The sequence below is a fragment of the Stegostoma tigrinum genome, chromosome 15, assembly GCF_030684315.1.
Source record: "Stegostoma tigrinum isolate sSteTig4 chromosome 15, sSteTig4.hap1, whole genome shotgun sequence".
NCBI classification, from domain to species: Eukaryota; Metazoa; Chordata; class Chondrichthyes; order Orectolobiformes; family Stegostomatidae; genus Stegostoma; species Stegostoma tigrinum.
The window spans coordinates 24721886-24742380 of NC_081368.1; the positions used below are offsets into that span (position 1 = coordinate 24721886).

A 20495-nucleotide genomic window follows, 5' to 3' on the forward strand; every position below is an offset into this window, starting at 1 on the left:
TGCTTACTTTATTAAACATGCAGCACCTTTGCTCAATGGCATTCACCCACCAAATCAAAGTACTAACCCTCCCGTCCTCTGTGTTTCCTACTCACTCATGCAGGGCATCTCACTGGTGAAGGCCAGTCTGCAGGCTTACCAGAGCCCTGACTGTTCAATGCTGCCAAGCACAACAATTTGCCTGTGCTTAAAATCAAGAAAAGGCAAGATAGAAACGCAGTGAGCATTCAAGTAAGCACAAAGTGAATGAGTGCCAAGAAAACACTGTTTTTGTACATGAAGTGGCTGCACAAAACAACCAGCCAGCAGCATTGATATGTTGGGTATTGGTGATCTCCAAAGTGCAATATTGAAGAGGATAACTGTGTTAAAGATGAGCTCCAAACATGCCCTGGGGATGTGATGAGATTGTCAATGCAAATGTCCATGGATGGAGAGTGCCGTAACTCAGTGCCCGTGGAACATACCTTGAGATGTTGTGGAATGCAAGCCATGACGGAACACAGAGAAAGTGCCGGTGAGTTGCAGCTGCCAGGTGACTGCTTAGACTTTCATGCCAGCAATTATCGCCTTGTAGTTTCACTCCATTGCCTTGGAAAATCATAAACTGCTTATAAATAAGGCAATGTTGGGTTATTGATCCTCGCTCACTGTTCTCTAACATTGCAGCTCATCATCAAGTGGCCACGTGAGTAGAGCTTGCATTGAGGTCATGCAATCTTCAATCCAATAAATATTCATTTTCTGCTCTTATAGGTTAATTGCTAAAAACTACTTTATGTTACATAGATGGAACAAACTCACAAATGATTGTATTTGCTTAATTTTCTACATCCATTACACACAGTGGTGCACAGTTAGATCCCTACTGGGACATTAGAAATGAGTGCACTGAATGAAGCACAGCTACAATTATGGTCTGCATTTTTATGGCACCTTCAAAGTAATCAAAATTGCAAGCTTCTTCACTGAAGCATTACAAATCTTGACACCACCCCAACAAAGTCCTTTCCTAAGTGCAATCTTGATAATAAAAGTTGTGCAACAAATTAATTGATTTAGCTGGAGGCAGGGGCTTTTTAAAACTTGGGTCCTAATTATATGTACAAGACCCAGTTTCAATCACTAAGGCCAAAACAGAAGTCAGGTGAGTATGGTAGGAAGCCAGGGAAGTGAGCCCAAGATAATAGTTCTCTGCAGACAGGTAAATGGTGGGAAAGAGTAGATGCTATCTCATTACCCATATCAGTGAGACATAAGTGAGATTTTCCCTTGAGCTCTAATCAAGCCATAAGAGTTCATTAAAACGCTTAACTTAAAAGGGACAATGTTTGAGCATAATGAGCCATTTTTCCCCAAGCAGGGAGGTTTAGTGTTATTTTGAAATTCTCCAGGGCTCTGACATTCACTTCCAACACTCAATATATTGGATACTCCCTTTTGTCTCAATGCCAATAAGTATATTCTCAAAATGAAACATTCCTGCCAAGATGGAGGCCTTGATTTTTCAGCGAGTTTAATGGAAAACACATTGTGTGAACTAGATTATATGTAGGCACATATTGGTCATATTCTAAGCCATTTGTTCCCAAAATATTCAACAACAATCCAGTTATCTATATATTTTTTAAACCAGGTGGTAAAATTATTTTTGCCAATTTCAAGATTTCAGTTCTGTGTTTGGGATAACAGTTCATCTTGCTTACTTCTCATCTGAATAGTGGCAGGCCAATTTACTGTGCACCATTGACAGGCCCACGCTAGCTTTTCCCAACTTTTTATTTACACAAATTTCCAGGAAGGCCTCATGGATAATGTTAGAAAACAGTAACTCATGTTGATATTCCTCACTCATATCTCCCTGGCATTGACAAGTTCAATTGATATAATGTACAACCTCTGTCACATATTAATACTTAACCTCTTTCGATTCACTTCTCACCTGTCAAGGCTGTGCCCAATGATGAAAGGACTCTTTACCTGATAATTTTCCTCTCCTGTTTTTAAATGGAGTTACAGCTAGAACCTCTCCAGCACCTCAAAGTTGTCATTTGTCCTGTGTAAATGTGGAGTGTTGCCGGACTGTAATTTGTAGGGGATATCACAATAGAGCCCAGTACACCTGACAACCACATGGTAAGTAAATGGATAGTATATCACAAACAGGAGTCTTGGCTGTTGTTTTCTTCCCAAAGCCAAGACTGTTGGAACCAATTTAGCACTCATGCAATATAATGCAGAGTTAAAACAATAAAGAACATTTTTTTTAACATATGCACTAATACACTAGTACCAAGTATTTATTTTTGAAATGCAGTTATTGCAATTCATGGAAACCTCAACAGCAGAACTATGTCCCACACAAAACCAGGTAATCTGCTTTTAAGAATGGGCTAACCATTGAACAACAGAAGAGCTCTCCTACACACTTAACTAATACTAGAAGATCTTTAATATCTGCCTGAAATATTATATTTAAGCAAGATCTTAGTTTATCATCTTATTCAAAGCATAAATCTAAACAATTGATTTGAATTTCAGAAACTGTGACATAAAAGCAACAAAAAAAAATGCTAGAATTGTTCAGCAGGCCACTTAGCATCAGGGAAGAGAATTAGAGTAAACATTTCAGGTCAATGATGAAGAAAGATATAAACACTACATCTTTTAAGCCAGTGGAGGAGGGGAGGCAGGACTTGAAGAGAAAAAAAGAGAAGGTCTGTGATAAGGTGGAGGGCAGAAGAGCAAAACCAACAAAAGATTTCATGATACAAAAAGCCAAATAAAGCAGGAACGGTTATGATACAGGGACAAAGGTGGTGTCTAGGCAAGATACAAATGATTATATAAGAGCCATCCAAATTCAATATGGAAAGATTAAAAAAAATAGGCCAGCAAAAAAGAAAACTGAAACTGCACATGGAACAAGACGGAAGCAGAGACGATAACATTGACTCCACAATTTTAAGTTGAGTCCACAAGGTTGTTAAGTGCTGGGATAAAAGATGATTTGTGGTCTCTTGAGCTTGTGTCAAACTTCACTGGAAATCCCTTGAAGCATTAAGCTTCATTCAGGAATTGTGTCACTATACAGATTGGAAAATTAAAAGTGCCCTGGCTCCATAGAAACAGGAGGGAAAGCAAGAAAAAAAAAATCTACTGGTTTCACATCGGTTGTGGGGAATTCACTGGAATCTATCAGCGATGAAGAAATGAAGGTCATTCAGCGCTTCAAATATACTTTGAGCACTAATCAGGCCAATATGGAACTGAAAGAGCATAGGAAGTGTGTGGGCCATCTCCTTACAGGCTCACTCTATCTTATTCAGCCATGGCACACACACAGAGAATGAAGGAGAATTTTTAGCAACCAGTTATGCTGGAGTTGAAAACAGACTGAAAACCCTATTCTTAAATCAGGAGCATGTGGTTTTATACATTCTCCATTACATCTACCTCTGTTTTCCATCTCAAATTGCTTCAGAGCACTATATTCAGATGAAGACCAGATGAACATTTTACACTCTGTGATTTGGTGAAACAAACGCTTTACGATCTACAAAAGGAACTTTACACTCTTGCTGATTTTGACCTGAGCCAGGTTGCATTCAGGATAGGTGTTTGACTCTGTTTGAGTCTTTGAGCTGCTACATCTACATAGTTCCCCTTTACTTCTTCATTTTGCACAGAATTCTATCAGCCAATGTGTGTTTTTTTTAAATCATTTCACTGAATATTACAATTTTCCACAAATACTCCATGACCATAGGCTCTTCAGGATAAATTGGAATTCTAAATTTTTTGAAGCTGGTTGTGCCAGCACAAACAGTCACAAGATGCCATCCACATCTGTAAAGTATTCCCTGGTCATGTGTTATTTTAAGTTATTGACACAATTTATTTCCTCTCTCTCTGTTAGTTAAAATGTACCCTGGGAAAAGACCCCTAATTGGGTTGCATCTTTATTAGTCCCCATTCTCTCAGAATAGAAATCCTGCTGTTTCAATGAGTCCTGGGGTAGGTCATTAATCTATTTATCCTGGATGCAAAAATCCGTAAATACTGAGCACAGATGACCATAAATTAGTTGGGGAGCAAAGCTGCATTTTTGTATAAAGACAAAAATAACCAAATGAGAGAAAAAAAAATCTGTCCATGACTTAAGGATATTTTGTTCTGTCAAATAAATTCTCAATTTGAAATAAAAGAAATAACTTGCCCTTATAAACTTGTTCTTTCTCTGAAAGCCTTGAAAACTTCAGGGCATCGTAATGCGTTTCACAATGGTTATTTTTTGCTTTGAGGGCATGTTACCATCTAGTGATATTTTGCAACCAATTTGCACATAGCAAGGCACCATAAACAGAAAACAAAACAGGCAAATGGAGTCTCAGTTTAACATTTGACCAAAAGAAAGCACTGTCTAACAGAACAGCATTCTGTCAGTGCTGCTTTGAGGTATGTGTTTTACATCAGTGTGGCTCATTTAGTTGTTTCTGCACCTTGGAGTAAGAAGGTTCAAGCCAAGCATCTGTCTGAGTTGTTACTGATGTTAAATAGCAGTTGGAGAGTGCAGACTGGATCATTGCGCATTACAGAAATGTAGTCTATGTACAATGTGGAGCGGGGGCTTTGTATTGATGCACAATCCTTGATCTGAGGGTAGGGGAGTCCAAAACTAGGTAGGTTTAAGGTGAGGTGAGGAAGGATTTAAAAGAGACCTGAGGGGCAACTTTTTCACACAGAGGGTGGTGTATCTATGGAACAAGCTGACAGAAGAATTGGTTGAGAGGGGTACATTTGAAATATTTAAGAGACATTTGGACAGATACATGGATAAGAAAGGTTTAGAGGGATATGGGCCAAACGCAGGCAAAAACCAGGTTGGCATGGGCGAGTTGGGCTGAAGAGCCTGTTTCTGTGTTGTATGATTCTATGCCTCTAAGTCCCACTCCGATGTACTGTGCAAATTTGAAGCCAGGGTAGGGATGATTTAACATGCCAGGAGGGCGTAGGAAAGGGATACCATGAATATCCCACATTTTCCAAATTAAATCTAGATATCCAGAGGGATAAAAAGGAAGTTAAAAAAAATTAACACTTGGAAATGAAAGTGCTAGAACTCTATTTTGAAGGAAAGTGAAAGTGGCCACAATCCCAGAGGTCTACTCTCCTCAGAGAGAGATAACTGGTGGTGAGCTTAATCTGATTTTCACCATGCCTTAGGCAAGGGCTTAGCTTGAGAAGGTGGAACCATCATGGTGACCTCAACTGGTCCAGGAATTGAACCCGTGCTGTTTTATGACGTATAGAAGTCAGAGTAATATGTGTCATCTGCCAGTTGCCCTCATTTTCCCTTTTGGGAAGATTGGTAGACTTGAACATTTGTGTCGCTAATTCTAGCTCTAGTTTCTTTGTAAGCACAGACATTTAAGTGTCAGAAGGCTAGTCAACTATGTGGGCATCATACTTGAAACTATTTCTGTTCCAATCCAATGTCCAGTTATTTGCACCTTTTAATATATATCACTGAGGGATGATTAACACCAGGAAACCCAACTTATTTCTACCTCCTTAATCCAGGAAGTTTAAAACAACTGTGTTAACCTTCTACTGTCATTCCAGGCCTAATAATATCTATGTATTTACCTGTGGAGGAAAATAGGGAGCTATACTGGCTTTTCCAAATGACAATGCAAAAATAACTGTATTTAATCATTACAGTGCAAGTTACATAAACAGGTTAAGACAAAACCTATCCACATTTGGGGAGGGCGCCTGTAAATTTATACAGAGGGGTTGGTGAAACCTTAATCAGGATTATTGCAGCTTTTCATGGAAAATTCACATCCCTGACTCAACTAACATTATGTTTCTCACATGCCATTATTTTGGATTAAACAGAAGCTTACATTTACTTTTCTATGTTCAGACTGTCTAAATTATTTAAAATTTCCCCTACAAGCATTTAGCCAAGCTATTCAGCTAGGAAAATAAGTACAGGAGTAGGTCATTCAGCCTTTCAGTTTGCTGTGCCAGTCTAGATCATGGCTGACAAACTACCTTAAGACTAAATGCCTATGTTATCGTCATAACCCTCAATGCCATCAGTCTCTAGAAATCTATCAATCTTTGGCTTGAACCAAATCATTAACTGAGCTTTCACAGGCCTCCAGGGTAGTGAATTCCAAAGATTCGCCAGTGTCTGTGTGAACAAGTATAATCATTGGCAAACACCTTGCCCACCAACACCCAACTTCTGACATTATGATGGGGGAAGGTCATTGATGGAACAGTTGAAGATGTTTGGGCCTAGGATATTATTGGAGGTATTTCTGATGTTCTGGAGGTGAGATCACTGATCAGCTAAAACTACAACCCTTAGCCTAAGATGAACCCTAACCTTTGTGCCAGGTACGACTCCAACCAGATTACACCCCAATTCCCATTCATTCCAGTTTTGCTAGGGTGCCTTAATACTACTATTTTATCAAATGTAGCCTTGCTGTCAAGGGCTGCCACTCTCACCTCACCTCTGGAATTCAGCTGTTTGGTCCATGTTTAAACCAAGGCAACGAGGCCAGGACCTGAGTGGCCCTGGCCGAACTCAATGTGGGCATCACAGGGCAGGTGCTGCTTGATAGCACTGTTGTTGACACCTTCCATCACTTTTACTGAGGATTGAGAGTAGACTAAGGGAGTAGTGATTGGTGGGGTTGGATTTGCCCGAACTTTTGCGCACAAGACAAACCTGAGCAATTTACCACATTGTCGGGTAGATGTCACTTTTGTAGCTGTACTGGAACAGTTTGGCAAGTTCTGAAGCACCAGGCTTCAGTAGTATTGCCAGAATACTGCAAGAGCCCTAGCAGAGTGAAGTCTCTTCAGTTGTTTCTTGATATCACATGAAGTAGATTGAATTAACCGAAGACTGGCACCTGTGATGTTGGGAATCTCTGGAGGAGGCCAAGATGGGTCATCCACTTGGCACTCTGGCTGAAGATTGTGACAAATGTCTTACCTTTTATAGTTTTGTTCTTGGGTCCCCCATCATTGTGGATAGGGATATTTGTGGTGATTCCAAGTCCTGCAAGAATGTCCATCACCATTCATGACTAGATATTGCTGAATTGCAGAGCTTACATCTGATCCATTGTTTGTGGAATTGCTTTAGTTTTGCCTATCGCTCGCTGCTTATGCTGTTTGAGCCACATGCATTCCTCTTCACCCCCCACCCCACCCCCGCCGCCTTGCTTCTCAAGGTTGGCGCTTCATTTTTAAGTGTGCCTAGTGCTTCTTCCAGCCCATCCTCCTGACTTTTTCATTGTCATCGAGCCAAGAAATTAGCACTGGTTCAATGGTAGAGTGGAGAAATGCTGGGCCATGAGATTGGTAATTGTGATCGAGTATAATTCTGCAGCTGATGGGCCACAGCATCTCCTCAATTCCCAGTTCTGAATTGCCAGATCTGTTTGAAAGTCTGGTGATTTACTCTGGCAATAGTGCCAAGCAACATGATGGAAGGTATTCTCAAGATGATCTTGTAGGGCTATACATTAGTCACTCTTACTGATACCGTCATGGACAGTTCCCTCTATGGTGGGCAAACTGGTGAGAACGAGGCCACACTTGTTTTTCCAACTTGTTGGTTTCTTCGTCACTAGCCGCAGATCCAGTCTACAGTGGCATCCTTTAGGGCTCAACAGTTTAATCCGTAGCCCAGCTTATTGCTTGAGTTAACTTATTACTGTTGAGACACTCTTGAAGGTGGGCAGTGAAGTCGCCCATCCAGAATATATTCTGCAACCTTGCCATCCCTAGTGCTTTCTGCAAATGGTGTTCATGATGGAGAGTAGTGATGCAAATACTGTAGGAGGCAGGTGGAGAGGGGTGTTTGGGTGTAATGTGTGGCAATAAGTTAACCTATGCATGCCAGGAATTCACCTAGTGAGTCTGTTTTCAACTGCCTCCAATGCAAGTATATCCTTTCCTTAGAAATAAGGACCAACACTGTTGATAGTACTCAATGACCTAATACACATTTTAACATGACTTCCCTATCTTTGAACTCTAAGCCCAGAGCAATAATGGCCAAAATTACTTGCTGAACCTGCATACTTACTTTTTTTAAAATTGCATAGGCAGGAACGCCAGATCACTCTCCACCTTTCTGGAGTCTCTCCATTTAAATTATAAGGTTTTTGATTATTTTAATCAAAATGCATGACATCACACTTTAAAATTAAACTTCGTCTGCCAAGTTTTAGCCCACTCATCCAACCTATCCAAAATCCTTATAAATTCCTTTTATCCTCATCACAATGTGTCTTCACGTCTACTTTTGCTTGATTTATGATTCCACTCCTCTAAGACATTAAAGTAGACAGTAAATACATAAAGACTAACCCCTGATCCTTGTGGCGCTCTACTAATTATGTCTCTCCAATTGAAAAAGGCTCATTAATCCTTATTCTCATTTACAATGTTTAATAGATATTTGAATAATACATGAATAGGAAAGGTTTGGAGGGATATTGGCCAGAAGCAGGCAGGTTAGATGGGTAGTGTTTGGGACTGGTTGGGCCAAAGGGTCTGTTTTGGTGTGTATGAGTCAATAACGCGATGACACAAAGATAAGTAGTAGGGCAAAGTGTGCAGAGGGATACAGATAGGTTTGAGAGTGGGCAAGGGTTTGACAGATGGAGTACAGTGTTAGTAGTTGTGAGGTCATCCATCTTGGTGGGAATAACAGCAAAATAGACTACTATCTAAATCATAGAGTCATAGAGCTGTACAGCATGGAAACAAACCCTTCAGCCCATGTCATAAGTGCCAACCAGAAATCCTGAATTAATCTAGTCCCATTTTCCAGCATTTGGCCCATATCCCTCTAAACCCTTCCTATTCATATACCCATCCAGATAACTTTTAAATATTGCAATTCTACCAGCCTCCATGACATCCTCTGGCAGCTCATTCCATACATGCACCACCCTCTGTGTGGAAACATTGCCCCTCAGGTCCCTTTTAAAACTTTCCCCTCTCACCTTAAACCAGTGCCCTCTAGTTTTGGATGCCTGTACTCTGGGAAAAAGATTTTGGCTATATACGCTATACATGTCTCTTCATGATTTTATAATAAATGAAGAAAACTTGCAGCATGTTGCTGTGCAGAGGGACCTGGGTGTCCCTGTGCATGAATCACAGAAGGTTTGTTTGCAGGCGCAGCGAGCAAATGGAATATTGTCCTTCATTGCTAGAGGAATGGAGTTTAAAAATAGGGAGGTTATGCTGCAGTTATAAAGGGTGCTGGTGAGGCCACACCTGGAGTGCTGCGTACAGTTTTGGTCTCTTACGTGAGAAAAGATGTACTGGCAGACGAGGTTCACTACATTGGTTCCAGAATTGAGGGGGTTGGCTTATGAAAAGAGATTGAGTACTCTGGGACTACACTCATTAAAATTTAGAAGAATGGGGGGAGATCTTGCAATAATAAAAGAAATAGACAAGATTGAATTAGAGAAGTTGTTTCCAATGGCAGGTAAAACTAGAGCTAGGGACTAATAGCCTCAAATTAAAGGAAAGCATATTTTGGACTGAAATGAAGAGGAACTTCCTCTTCTAACCAGGTGTAAATATGTGAAATTCCCTGCACAGTGAAGCAGATGAAGCTATCTCGGTAATTTTTTTTTTATGTCAGGGGTAGATTTTTAAACAGTGAAGGAATAAAGAGCTAATGTGAACAGACAGGTAAGTGGAGCTTAGTCCACGAAAAGATCAGCCATGATCTTGGTGAATGGTAAAGTTGGGTCAACAGACCATATGGCCTACTCCTGCTCCAGTTTCTTATGTTTTTACCTGTATGCTTCTGTGAATATGACTACAGCAGGCTGCTGTTTGACTGGTCTATGATTCAGCTCTCCCAAATTTTGGCACTAGCCCCCAGATGTTAGGAGAACTTTGCTGCATCGACAGGGTTGTTTCTGCTATTATTTTTTTCCAGGGCCTGGGACATTGCAAGATGGCCCATCCAGTTTTATTCCTTTGAGATTTTATAGCAGTTTGATACAACTGAATATCTTACCAGGCCATATCAGAAGGCAATCAAGAATCAACGACATTGTTGTCTGCCTGGGGTCACATTCAGACCAAACAAGACAAGGTAGACTTTTTTCTCCCCTAATGGACATTAATGAACCAAACTGTTATTTATGACAATGGCCAATGGTTTTGCGCCATTTATTAATTCCAGTTTTTTTTTAAACTTCAAATTCCACTATCTGCTGTGATTGGAATTGAACCCCCAAGCTCAGATCATTATATGGCCTCTGGACTATTGGTCAAGTGACCATCCCATCACATGGACTGTAACATCCAAGACCTGCTGTCATCAGCTCCTGGTGAATTTCCCAATGGCCCCAGAACCAAAGGTAAACCTATGTGGAAATTTCTGAATTGTGTCAGTTGTTCACACATACTGTGCATTTTAAATTAAACGTAGAGTGTTGCAAAAATTTTTAATCCCATCAAATTCATTTTAAGGTTTTAAAACTGCTGATTTTAACACTGTGCAATTTGATGCATTTTGAGATCTGTAAAATGTTGACTTACATTTCAGAAAGCTACCAAATTCATTGCAATTTGAAATAATGTAAATCATCATGTTTTGAAAAAAAATTCAACCACAGGATACAGCTGGTATTAATTGTAACAAGGTCAGAGATTACCCCAAATATTCCCTCGTGGTTGACAAAAGCACAGAAAGACCTGAGAGCCTGTGCTGAATGGCTAAAATGAATTGCACAGATGTGGTGCTCCTTTTACTATTGAGATCTTCTTAGCTCTCAGAAGACTGAGAATTATTTGCATTTTTTTAAAGAAAGCAAACTTAAGATTTCATAGAGGAATCATCTCAGTGTGACCTTCCATTGAACCAATAACGGAAGTCTGAAATACATGGAAATAAATGCTCCCTGGCAATATGGTAACTTTCATGTAGCTTTGCCTCACAATAGTAAATTAAATAGAACAAGCTACCACTTATGACCACTGGAACGGACTCTACCCCAAATATCCAAGTCACTTTGTGCACCTAGTCAAAGATGTAGATGTTAAACTGCTTTAAAATTTCAGACTGTAGGTATTTTATTTTGAGATTTTTATTTTTACCCTTCTTACTCCAAATTATTACAGCTGACTTACTTTAGATTGTTATCTTAAATAAATCACAACTTTCTGCAGGAGTGCCTATCCTTCAACAACGTACAGAAGGCTGCAGAAACTTAGCTGGTCTGGCAACAGCTGTGGAGACAGAGACAGAGTTAGGGCTAGCGTTGTGGTTAGAGTTAGGGTTAGATTAGAGTTAGGGTTAGTATGACACTTCTTCGCAACAAGAGAGAAAAAGTTCTGAAAAGGAGTATGCCAAACTTGAAACAATAACACTATTCCTTTCTCCACGGTAGCTACCAGACTTGCTAAGTTTCTCCTACATTTTGTGTTTGAGATTTCCAACATCCACAGTATTTTGCTTTTATTTTGAGTGGCTATCCTTCTGTAGTTTATCTTGAGGAATGGAAAGCCTGTCTCGTAATTGGAATTAGCTGCCAGATTTATCACTTAGCTCCACAGGTTCCTGAACTGATTTTCAAAAATAGTGTAATAGTGGGGGGAAATGTGGTTACAGTTTCAAATACTAACTGACAAATCATGAGTAAATAATAATCAATGTTATGACTAGTTTTCTCTGCTGGTTTGTTAGCTTAGGTTTGGGACATTTCCCCAACTCTGGAAACCAGACCCAAGAAAATGTGACCTGGACATTTAGGTTTTCTTTCTGGAGTGAGGAGGGAATGAGCGAGAATGACCATTCACTCCAGATAGAGTTCAGGTGCCCCCAGTTATGCTTAGCTGATTGGCCAGCCCAGTGCTCTGACACAGTCTGTCATAGTCTTATATTAAAAGGAAGAATGAAATAGAAAATAAGCCCACTGAACTTCACTCCCTATATCTCTAATGCCTCACACACTCCACCCATGCCAATCTAAAAAAAATGTATGTTCCCAACAAATCCCCCAAATGTCCATTCATACCATTTGTCACTTCGTGCCCCCCAACTACATCAAGGCTCCTACATCCTCCATTCCAACCAGTGTTCTTCACTCACCACATGACCTCTCACACCCTTCATTCCAACCACTGCTACTCCCTCACACCTATGGCTGTTTATCGCCAACCCCAGACTCTCACCCACCTTGTGCCCTTACACCCTCATGCCAAATTATCCAGTATCCATTATAGGTAGACCTCAAGGCCCATGCTTGAGGTTAAATTAATTCCTTAAGCATCGATTGATGCATTCTCTTATAAAAAAAATACACTCAAGGATAAAATTGCCATCCATTTGATATAGCTGTATTTAATTCTTCATTAAAATCAGCAGCATTATCAATGGCCTTTATAATATTTTGAAATTGTTAGTCAAACTGTGGACTGACAGGCACCCCACTGAGATCGTGGGTGGAATCTTATAAAGGGCTGGGTAATGTAAACTATGGCAAGAAGTGTGGCAGAATCAGGAGCTAAGTCTAGCAAGAACAATTTAGAAGTTGGGAGCAGTTTGTGCATCTTTTATGTTTTTCACAAGCAGTGTAGTGCGTTTCTCATTAAGCAGTAATGTACTGCCAAGTGAATGTGTTTATTACTTATTAAATGCCTCATCAACACCCAACCCACCTCACTAATATTCAGCTTTCCATCTTACATGACTCACCAAACCAGCTAGCCGTTGGGAAACCTGAATTGGGAAACAAAGTGGGTACCTGGCAGATTCATGGAAAATGGCGTTCATACTGCGAAAGACCAAACTGCATCTCAGGGCCTGACCCACACAGACTTTGAAATTTGGCAGCTGCCATCGCAACCATCATGGATATCTTCAATACAGTTGTAGGTGTCTCACACAGCTCAAACTTGTGTTGCAAGGTGCAATGGCAACTAGCATTGAAAAGCTGCACCACATATGGTATGAGCATGCAGGTAAGTTCTAAGTGAGTGGCATAACCAGCCAAGTGCCTGTTTGTGCACACTTGCTTACACCTACCTGCATGGCCACTCCATACATGCATTTTCACGCTTTTCCCATTAGTGTGTTGGCTAGTCTCTCAGTACTACTAATTGACATGCTATTTACAGCAGATGCACAGACAGGCTGCGAGACAGTAGGGATCTGTCTGCAAGGTGTGGACGAGGCCATTTTGCTGTATGGCACACAGAGACAGCAGTCTAACACCTGCAGTGTGTGCCAGCTACCTGTGCAGCAAACACACTGCATCTTTATTCAACCAAATGGCCATACAAGAAATTGGTCCAGACTAGTGCTCAGTCCAATGGCTGCTGTCAGTCAATGGGTCCTGCCTCTGTCAATCATGTACACAGTCAACACTACCCAAGGGCTTCATCATGGTCAATTGTCCTTTGGGACAGTCTCATTTCAGGGAACTGTCCCAGAATATGCTGGGGCATATTCAGTAGTCAGCATCAGAAGGCATGATAGACCACAGGAGGAAGGCACCACTACTGGGGGGGGGGGGGGGGGGGGGGGGGTGTAGTATAAAGGAACATAAACATCATCAAGGTGTAATGCCAGAATAACTTGCCATTCAGCAGGTGTCTGCTGAAAGACTGGCATTGCTTGTGCCCATGCCATCTGTCAAAGGCCGTTGCATACCCAGACAAACATTAACAAAATTTAGCATTGCCTCTCACTGGCAAAGTAATGACATAGCAGCCATAAGGTCACACTGCTCATGGCACATAGGCTGACCGTCTCTCAGATATACAATCCCATCCTCTCACTCTAGTCACTGCTTAACCACCGCAATACTCTTTACCTGTCTGTAGCTCGGTCACTATTGTCTATCCCCAGTGCTTGGAGGAGACCCGGAGCTTGTCATTGTCCAGTGCAGAATCATTATATACAGGTAAACAATTAGACAATTGCAAATCTAAGCTTTATTTAAAAACAGAATAAATAGAGGCTGCAGTTCAGCCCCACAATTCAAGCCAAATGCTGGCATTATGATCAATGGCCATTTAGCATTCCTTGACGGTCTGCTGCACCTACCTACCATCTACTGGAGCCACATGTTAATTGGCTTATACCACCCAATTCTGTTGATGTCTTCACACATGGAAGTTTCCTATGCCTCAACATCCTGTCCTCCTTGGAAGACTGTTCCAGTTCGTCCAGTTTCTCAGCATCTGTCACATTGCCTCATTACCTGCTCCAAATGTACAGAGCACAGTGGACCAGTATGATGTGACACATTCTGTCTGGCCTATACTGGAGCTCTGCTGCAAACCTGTCCAAACAATGATACCTTCAGCAGCACTATCATCAGCTCCACCATGTCCTTCGCCACAACATGTGTACCAACCTGGTGGAAGGTGCCCATGCCAACTGACAGGCCAATACATTACATTACAAAAGGGGGTGGCTATGTATCTTGACCTCCTTCTCATTCTCAACCCACAGCAAGCATTCAAGCTTTTATTGCATTCAATACAGTCTATTGTCATACGTAGATGGCATTCGATGAATAAATGTTCCCCTCCTCCACATCACCCATAGAATTTCTAAGAGCAATGAAATATTTTTGCTGATCATGTGCCTCTTTGAGACTTTGGTGTTAACTTCACCATCATTGAGTTGGCAATGTTAGATTTGCAGAAACCAATGGAATGGTGCAATTTGCGCTTGACTAGAATTGGAAGCATAACCATGTTCCCTTCATCTGCACTGCAAATGTGCAAAGAAGTTATTGCAAATGAAATGAAGCCACAGTTTGAGAACACATGCTTCATGTACTTGCTCCTTCAATGTCCTATCATCTAGCAGACGTGGATCCTGACTGCTTGTGATGGCCCTATGTATCTGACCATTGCCCATTCCCCAGCCTCTAGTTGAATATATCCTCTGAATACCATCATAGTTGGTGTTTAGTGCTGAGCAATTTGCAATCTCTTCATAGGCACTGGCAAGCTCAGGTTGCTTATTGCCTGCACTGACTTCCATATCAAGAATTCTCAATATCCAGCCTCTTTGACACTTTTGGTAAGACAGGAAGCTAATGAAGTGAGTCACAACATTAATAAGGTGCATAACAAGCTATAATCCCTCTTAATCAGAAACTTTGTACAGAGAAACGTGGCACATACATAAGAGGTGCAATGAGTTTCTCTCTCAGCATCAAGACATACCTCACCTGAATTCTTGCACATTTCTGCCCCAAATCTTGCCATAGCCCAAGACTTTCAGGCCCCAGTAAAATTCTACCTTAATACGTAGGCTGATGCTTTATTCCATTACTTGAAATGGTTCTTTATCCTGCTGGCTAGTATCAATGCCATTTGTAAAAGAGAGTTCCAAACTTCCACCACTCTGTGTGCAGAAGCACTTCCTAACATTTCTCCGAACATCATCAGTGATACGGCTTCTGGAAAAAAGTGACATTAACTGAGCACCTGGATTGACATTCACTCAGGGAAGCGCATTAATTCTAGAAAAATATAAATTTAGTGACATCTTCCAAGATTACTTTGCCTATCAAACAACATGATAATCATTCTGCCATTGAAAGATAATGCACATCAAATATTCAATTCTGGATTTAAATTCAGAATCACATTCTATTTCACATTTCAGGCTTTGCCCAACCAACATACTTCTGGAAGTGTTTGGATTTTCAAATCTGAAGTAATGTTCTGGGAAATTAATTCAATCATTCCCTGTCTTCCTAGAGAACATCTATTCCACAGAACGCACTAATGGCATAATGTATCATGAAATTCTCTGGAAAATAGTAGCAATGAAAGTTCAAACTGAAAAATGTTCTCTATCAAGTATAATCTGTATAACTCAAATTAACCTGATTCTGAACAACTCCCTCCAATGCCAAGATCTACTGTAGAAATATTGGTCACACGTTTAGTAACTATTCTTAGAGAATAGATGTAGTTTACCCAAAACATACAAAATCAAAATTCAAAGTGTGTCTGACTAGTATATAATGCTGCTTTTATACTGTCAAGAAATATTCAATATTTGCACACAAATACATGTGTTTCAACCCAGACACCCACTCATGTATATAAACTGATGCAGACATATATGTGGAGATTCAAATTGCACAAATACATATCTCAGACATGCAACTGAACATAACAATGATAAAGGCTCATATTATGCACTTCTAAATGGAAACACTAACTTTTTCTTAAACTGAAATGCCTGAATCAATGGACAACAGAATCCCACATGAGGAGTGTCTCAATATGTATCTTCAGACCCTACATCAGAAATACACAAACCCATCAATGAATTAAACATTCTGCATCGTTAAAAGCTCTGCATTACCTTGCTTTTTTCAATTCTTTCATGGGTTGTGGGCATTGCTGATTGGTCCAGCATCTATTGGTCATGGTTAATTGTCCTTGATAAGGCAGAATTGCACCCTCTTTTTGAACCCCTATAGTCCAAGTGATATAGGACACCTGCAGTGCATCTATACTGTTTGTTGTTGACAACCAAGTGCAAAGATAGCCAAACAATAACCGTAGCAAATCAAGTGATAATACTCACAATACTTAAAAGATGAGCTGCCATTACAGTATGATATAGTTACATGAAACACGGTCAAAGTCAATATGTACATTGGGATTAGTTAACCAGAATGGCTGATGATGGAGCTAAGTGGATTAGGCAGGAATCAAAGCATGGCAACAGTTTGCTTATATCAGGAAGTCATCAGCCAAACTTAAATTAGGCACCTGAAAACATACAGTTGGGCTTCAGATCCAGCCATCTCTGTACTCTTTCCCTTTATTTAAAAAAAAACACCCTCTGCTTTCTTGTTTTGGCAAACAGAGTAAGATTTCATCTGGACATCACAATGAAATCAACGTCAGTTTAAGCATGTTGTTTTTGCCAACATCATAACAGTGAAGAATTAAACTATGCCGTACCACTAACGGCCAAGTCAGTTGTTCAACAGGGAATAAATTATTACCTGTGGTCGTCTCCACTCAATCGGTCCTGGAGGTGACTTGGAATAGAACAGTGACTCAGTTGTAGCAGGAAAATAAGGGTCCTCAAACAGCCGATGGTGCTGAAGGCAGTCTTTTTTTAAAGCTGAGTACTGCTGGTCTTTGTACAACTTTACTGATACAACCATCCTTCAATCTAAAACCAAAATAGCGGTAATGCTTGCATAAACTTCATTATTGTACTCAATGGAAAGCTTGCCAAATTATGTAAGATATTTAAATATACGTAAATAGTTCCTATCCACCCCCTCTGTATTTAGAACTTTACTGTAAGAAATTACCCTTATTGCTACAGAAATAATTCAGTTGAGGAAGCTTTGTGAACAATTAAAAGTCACTCTTACCTACTGGCCTTTTTCTAAGTGAACTATCAGCTGGATCATAACAAACTCTCCATCTGTCCTGCAAAGTTCTCTGCATTTTAACCTGCAAGTTTCCAGACTCTACCATTTAGGAAAGCTGAATGGGGAGTTCTTAAACTCGTCAGCAACCTCCCATTAGTTAGAACGGTTTGGTGGAGCCCTTTATTTTGTAAAGAAGCCAAATAAAAACAAATGCAGAAATGTAGAATTTATATTTCCCTCCTTGGTTCTTTAAAATCTCTATGAAACAAAATTTATGATAAAGCATCTTCATTAATAATTGAAGTTCATAGTTATAAACTAAGCTCTCAATTTGAAGTGAAACTAAATAGAATACAAGAAGCAACATTATTGATGACGTTTTATTTATCTTGCTAAAGGTTGTGGTTTCACTGTTTACTGCAATTCTTTGGTACCAACCTATTCAGGACACCTTTTTTTGAGTATCAAGATGAACCAGGAGTAGTACTGGTGGAGAAAAAGACCTGGTCTTAAAGGACAATATTATCCTGTCAAGCAGTTGGTCAATATTTTTTGATTTTCCTCATCTGAACATAGTATTAACCATGGTTCATAGATTTGAACAATTTTTAGTAAAGTACTCAAAATATCCTTCTACATTTTCAAGACTTGTCAATGCATGCCAGAGGATAGTCAAAACCAATGTTCTAATCTGACCTAATTCCATACACGAGCGCAATAACTACCCTAAGAACAGGAGCAGAAACCTGGTGCACCAGGCACAAGCCATTGGAAATAAAAATAGAAACTACTGGAGAAACCCAACAAGTTTGGCAGCTCTGATGAGAGAAACACAAAGTTAACATTTCAAGTGAAGTCTGTCTCTTCTTCATAACTATATCTTCCAATTGATAATACCTTGTTTAAATGGACAGTAGTACGTTCTACATACTAAAAATGGCTTCTTTGCTCTATCATTTCAATCTGATAGGACCCTGCCAAAGTTAGAACATTCTATAACTTATCAAAGCTGGAAAAGAAACTATTGTTTAAATAACACTGGCTGGAATTTGTTTCCAGAAACATTTTAGGTATATTGTTAAAACATCAAATAAAAATCCAGTCTTTGCCACATACTTAGTTACATATACTTACAGCAATTCAGTAATTATCACTCAATCAAGGGTCATCACTTCCTTAATCATCTATTTCCTGAATATTATTTGATATAGAATCAAAGCATAAAGTTAATGCAGAATACAAAATACAGTTTTGAAAATTCTGCATGTCAGGTTAAAATAGCCTCATTGACTCTGTTAGTAATTGTAATGAATTCAGCATAAAATAGAATGATTTTGAAACTAAACTCTGACCATCCAGGATTGCCTGAAAGTTTCAAATAACCCCCAAATCAGTTCCGTGTCGTGCCTCTGAACCACAAGGGAAAGAGCTGCTTCCAGCTTGGGATTCAGTAGAAGCGAAATTTACTGAAATATCATGGTGGTGTGAGTACTGTTTACTTTCCAGTTCCTTCCAGTGAGAAATGCTTCTTCTTCTGTCTGATGGCAGGCTGAGATAGGGCTATTTTGAGTGTTATGCCTCCTTATTGCAGAAATACCTTGTATCACCAGAATACATTGCAAAACACACAAAAGAATAAATTATATTACTACTGCTTAAACGTGATTAACAAAGAAAGGGAAAGCAATCATCATGTTCTCTTGGAAGGAACCCATGTTTCTAAACAATATGTTTTACAAATTTCCATGCAAGTAAAATTGATGGTGGTAAAAAAAATTCTCTGTTAGGACGGTATAATTATGACTTTGTCCCTGAACAGAAAAACAATTTTCTGAACAATTTTGAAAACAGGTCCCCCTCTAAAATTGAACGAGTAAATGATTACAATAAATACTTAAAAATTATACTGTACTAACAAGCTTATCATTATGTGCTTTAAATAAGAGCAAAGTATTATGTACACTATATTAAACAAATCACTGTATGATTTTGAGTTTCCACTCAATTATCTTAGCTTTTTCATCATAATTTGCCCAGTGTCCCATTACTGGTGCAAAACATAATGTAACTTTAATCACATATTTACTCGGTACAACTTCAGTTCCCACAGCCTTGTGCAGTAATTTTAAAAAATACCAAGCTGGGAGCAGCCTCTAACTGCAAACCTGGCTGTAGTTTATCACAGTTTAAATATTCCACTGACTGTGTTTGTTTACAGGCCTTCAAGGAGGCTTCAAGAAACTCACTTTGATCTTTTGGATGCAAAGACCCTAAGCAGTATACTTGCAAAGGTTTTTGATGTTTTTATTTGTTTTAAATTTACTGAGGAACTCACTACTATGCTACTAGTGACAGAAAGTCATTTAACATCAGTTGTTGGATTCAGGCTGATTCAAAATATTTATTTGTGATATATATTTTTCGGCTTTATTAAACAACATTAGCAGATTATAATTTGCAAATATATTAAAGAATATTTTAATTACTTTTGGAACATTTTACTAAATGTGCTGGTACATTTGTCAGATTTTGCATGCAACTTTACGCAGATGAGTTCGACCTGAAGAGGAAGGCAATGAAAATTCAATTTTCAAAACAAGTTCTACTTATGTGGGAAATTGTGCACAAAGCAGAAACTCTGTGTGGCACGGTGGCTCAGTGGTTAGCACTGCAGCCTCACAGTGCCAGGGACCTGGATTCAATTCCAGCCTTGGGCAAATCTCTGTGCAGAGTTTGCACATTCTCCCCGTGTCTGCGTGGGTTTCCTCCAGGTGCTCCAGTTTCCTCCCACAGTCCAAAGACGTGCAGGCTAGGCGGATTGGCTACGCTAAATTGCACGTAGTGTTCAGGGGTGCATGGGTTATTGGGGGATGGGTCTGGGTGGGATACTGCAAAGGGTTGGGGTGGACCTGTTGGGCCAAAGGGCCTGTTTCCACACTGTAGGGAATCTAATCCAGCCCATTTTACTATGGGATAAGAAATTTTCACAGATCATGTTAGCTTGCATGCTTCTGGAAAGATTACAGGCTAATAATTAAACTTTAATTT

General features: G+C 39.8%; 1 protein-coding gene across 1 annotated transcript in view; it reads right to left on the reverse strand.

Moving 5' to 3' along the window:
• Nucleotides 1–17524, reverse strand: part of LOC125458821 (calpain-5-like) — a 122761-nt gene extending 105237 nt beyond the window's left edge. Inside the window, exons 1-2 of the mRNA XM_048544526.2 lie at nucleotides 17448–17524; nucleotides 17067–17239 (exon numbers count right to left, since the gene is read on the reverse strand). Coding sequence (XP_048400483.2) covers nucleotides 17067–17231 — 165 coding nt within the window. The 5' untranslated portion in view covers nucleotides 17232–17239; nucleotides 17448–17524. The remainder of the gene's footprint in view (nucleotides 1–17066; nucleotides 17240–17447) is intronic.
• Nucleotides 17525–20495: the final 2971 nt, after the last annotated feature.